This window comes from Megalops cyprinoides, chromosome 14 (assembly GCF_013368585.1).
Source record: "Megalops cyprinoides isolate fMegCyp1 chromosome 14, fMegCyp1.pri, whole genome shotgun sequence".
NCBI lineage: Eukaryota > Metazoa > Chordata > Actinopteri > Elopiformes > Megalopidae > Megalops > Megalops cyprinoides.
Window position 1 is genome coordinate 6,820,001 of NC_050596.1, and position 4,025 is coordinate 6,824,025.

Here is a 4,025-nt window from a genome sequence, read left to right on the forward strand (position 1 = left end):
AACGACAGGCCACGGACCCAGCCCCACTCACTGCAACCACCTCTGCTCTTTCCATCCCTTATTATGTGCCTGGAAGAACAACGTATTATTTAAGAGTACACGCTGACTTGTGTACGCATTGTGGAGTAAATGCATTTGAGGAATTCCAGTACAGAGGATGGAGTGAATTTCACATCATCGTATACAGCTTTTGTGCTGCCGATGCCCTTATTGAGAGCGAATGACACAACATGCTTTTGAGATCATCCATTCACACAGCGTGTGAAAGGGGGTTCTACAGCATGGCTCGCTGCTTACAGAAGTTCTGCTGTGCAGAACCTGTGTCACAAGATAAGTCTTAGTCCCCCAACCTTATGTGCCTCACTGCATGTAATTGGGACTAAGGGGTATCAGCTTAACTGATTTTGCTGACCTTGGGTGGACTAGAATAAACATGACCTTCCAGTTGCTGTAGAGATTAGACTTCTGAAGGTGCACAGGTCACCAGGAGACCAAAATGGGACCTAACCGCACTGTGTACACCTTCTGGATGTCTGATACAACATACCTGTAGTGCATGAATTTTTTTCAGGAGGCGTACTTGATAATATGATTTTTGAGCGTTAAGATGTATGCTCAGTGACGGCAATTCAGTCATCAGTATGTGATTCGCCATAAATGCAGGCCTGGGATGTGTGTTAATTAGCACTTATGCAAACCTTGCTATGTCACTGTCTGTGGGAGAGCTCTGACAGCAAACAAGCCTGCAGACGTACCATCACTGGATCACTGATAGAATGAGAAAAATGAGCCATAGACTTAAATCATGTTAAAACAAAGGTCACCGAACAGTTGTTGTAGCACCATTTTTTCCATGCATAACCTTTCCAAAGACGAGTGTGTATCTTTTAAGAGAAGCTTTTCCAAAGAGCCAGTAGCATCAGGGGTGTGTCTGTACCAGTCTTTCCTCTGCCTCCTTGCTGTAACTGTATCAGTTGTAGATGGCAGTTTGTGGTGTTGAGCTGGACAATCGCTCATAAATTGCGCAATCACTCCATGTGTGTTCCAGGTAGCTGGCTGCATGGACACCCTGTTTGTATGTTTAGGACATATCTGGCATTGATGGATTCCTCACGCTAAGAGTCTGAAGCTCAGTGTTAGAAATCCTAGTCATTTATTCTGAACAGCAGCTGGGGGTGTTGTCTAGCTGATTTCAACGGTTTTCCACAATTCTTACTCCAGTCATCAAAAGGGCACTGATATCGACACAAGTCCACAAATGAATACGGTATGTGTGCTTGGGTGTCCTCCCCTCAATCAGGAAAGATAGTAAATGCTCAGTAATTCCTTCTCGTGTTCATTCAAGCACATCAATGCTTTATACCCATGTATGTAGCACACTGATATTTGACCCCGGCTTCCTCTTTGATGGAGAGTGAACTGAACTCCATGTGTGGGGGAACCTCGAGAAACCCCTGGCTTCTCTTCAGGAGGCACATAAAAGGCTGATACCCATCTATAGCTGGTGGCAGAAAGAATGAGATACACAAAGAAAACTGGCTACACAGTCTCATACTCACCTGCTGTTTTCATTGAAGTGCACTTTGGTGGCAGTGAATGCCAGCATTTCCACAGCCGCTCTTACTTTGAAGCTTTGAGATTGTAACAGAACCAAACCATTGTATAGCATGTCTTGTGATGTGTCTTCTGGTATCAACTGAAACAAATATTGCTTTGATTTTAAGGCTGATTAACTGAAGACACTGATGATGTAAATAATGTTGAATCATTTTCCAAATAGCAATAGATGACAGTTTAATAATTAATAATTGTGGTCAAAGTGGTCATGTTTTTTCCATGCAAAGTTTATGATTAATTTCTGTCTGACATCTGAGATTAACTTCTTCGGCTGCAGCATCTTTCTCATTGGGGGAACCACATGTCTGAAGATACTGACTTATTTGACTTCAAATCCTTCAGATTTTTCACTGAGCCCTGGCTGTGTGGTAATTTGTGAGACAACCCTCTATTTTTCACCCAGCAAGTTGCTCAGCATGCTACAGGAGTGCTAGCACCAGACCTCTTACCACCCATAACCATCAACATATCGACACCTGGCAAGGTGGTGCTAACACAGTGATAGCCCAAGGAAACCTGAAGCTAGCTGTGTTTTTACCGCACGCAGATTCCTGGTCATGACTGGCTAACAACACCTTCAATGTCTGGGCTATAGGGCTAAGCCTAAGCTGAGAGCCAGTGTCTTCAGTGACAAAGCCAATGGGGAGCCCTAGGTGTCTACACTCTTTTGTAGACAAAGCATTTTAGAAGGAGCATTCCTATGTTAATTCCTTCTTTTTGACTTAAAACTATTAGACAGAACTCTTGAATTCAGAGCCGCTACCCAAAAGGAACAGAGGCGTGGCGGCAGGTTAAGCGGTTCAGCAGGCTTCTCATGCAGTGTGTTTCAAATGCTGAGATTAGGGGATGATGCAGTCACAATTACACTTGAAAGGTTTTCTGGAAGGATTACCAACTTTTCTTAATGGTGCAGATAAAGGCATTCAGTGACAGGCTCAGAGGCTGGCGCCCATTCATACGTAGGCAAAACTGGAAAAGCTGCTTAAAATTGTGGTGGTGTGTAAGGCAACATCTATAATGCACGTATAACGCTGTTTGAGTTGCTCAGTCAAAAGCGCATCGGGGGATTGAGCTCTCCTCCGTTTTAAATCCCAAGGAATCCAATTGTGGAGAATGGCATCTCACTCACAGTAAAGAGATGTCATATCTTGACAGGTTTTGTCTATAGAAGGGTTGAGATGGTTAGATGTTCAGTCACTTGAAGTGGATGTCAAAAAGTATGTAAAATTCTTGTATACTTTCACCTAGAAAAAAGCCATTCAGAGGGAGGAGAGATGTGAAACTGATATTTAAGAGCTGATATTTAAATGCATGTCCATACAAATTTTAAAAACCACTTTTTCACTTTATCAATTCCAATTTTAGTATTTTCAGCAATCACTACTGAACTGCATTGACATTTACACAGTTAGGGAGCAGTTGCATCAATCTAAACAATTAACAGCATGGGTAATACATTTCATCAGTACCACAGGGCTAATTTTCAAGGAAAATTGCCAAATGCCATATGCTAAACATATCAGACCCCCACCTGTACATTTCCCCATTTGGTTGATTGAAGTTTCTCACTCTCTGACATTTTATGGTTTGAGTGCCCATATTTGTTATGCAGGGCAAGCTATTTGTTTTCCCATAGTTCCCTGAACTTTACCTCACAACTGTCCTCCTAGAATTTTGCTGGAAAGAATGTCAGTCTTGCTTTGATCTGTCTTATTTTTAATCTGTGGAATAATTTGTAGAATATGTAGGAATTCAACCTGAATTCCAAATTATATTGTCCAGTCATGCCAGATGCCAGACCCAGTCCCTTCATCAAGACAGAAATCGAGGTCCCAACTCCAACATCTGTGCAATTATTATTTTTTTCCTCTCTGACTAGCAATCTGTGGGGCAGCATTCATGGCAGCACCTGATGTTTGCTTTTGTTTTTGTTTTTTTTTTGCAGGCTCGGATTTCCCATGATGCTCCTGACATGCACGATGGGCATGTGCTACCTGCTGGCCACACACGTCGGCCTGGGCTGGAACACCTAAATGGGCCTGCCCCGTTCGGGACCAAAGAGACTTCTGTTCCGCATTCTGTGGCACGGCCGCAGCGGTCCCCAGGAACGGCGGGGAGAGAAAGAGAAGACCGCTGTACCGTGCAAACCATGACGCAGCTAAATCCGCCCACTCAGACGACCCCAAATGCAGCGCCCCACTCCCGGTCTGTCCACAGCACAGCCACAGCAGCCATACGTCTTAATGAGAAGAAAAACTAAAGCAAGGGAATAAATCGCGGTCCGCTGAGAGCGCACGGCCGCAGAGTTCAGTGTCACCAGGTGCTACTGCCTCTTTGTATTAGGGGTGGGAGGTTTATTCCTTATAGAAGTGTTTACGTCCCCTATCAACCAGCTAATGAGGTCATTC

The 4,025-nt window shown here is 43.9% G+C and overlaps 1 protein-coding gene across 1 annotated transcript in view; it reads left to right on the forward strand.

The window, feature by feature from the left end:
• The window catches only part of oca2 (oculocutaneous albinism II), a 79,383-nt gene extending 75,733 nt beyond the window's left edge, over positions 1-3,650 (forward strand). The window contains exon 23 of the mRNA XM_036545995.1: positions 3,563-3,650. Coding sequence (XP_036401888.1) covers positions 3,563-3,650 — 88 coding nt within the window. The remainder of the gene's footprint in view (positions 1-3,562) is intronic.
• The last annotated feature ends 375 nt before the right edge of the window (positions 3,651-4,025 follow it).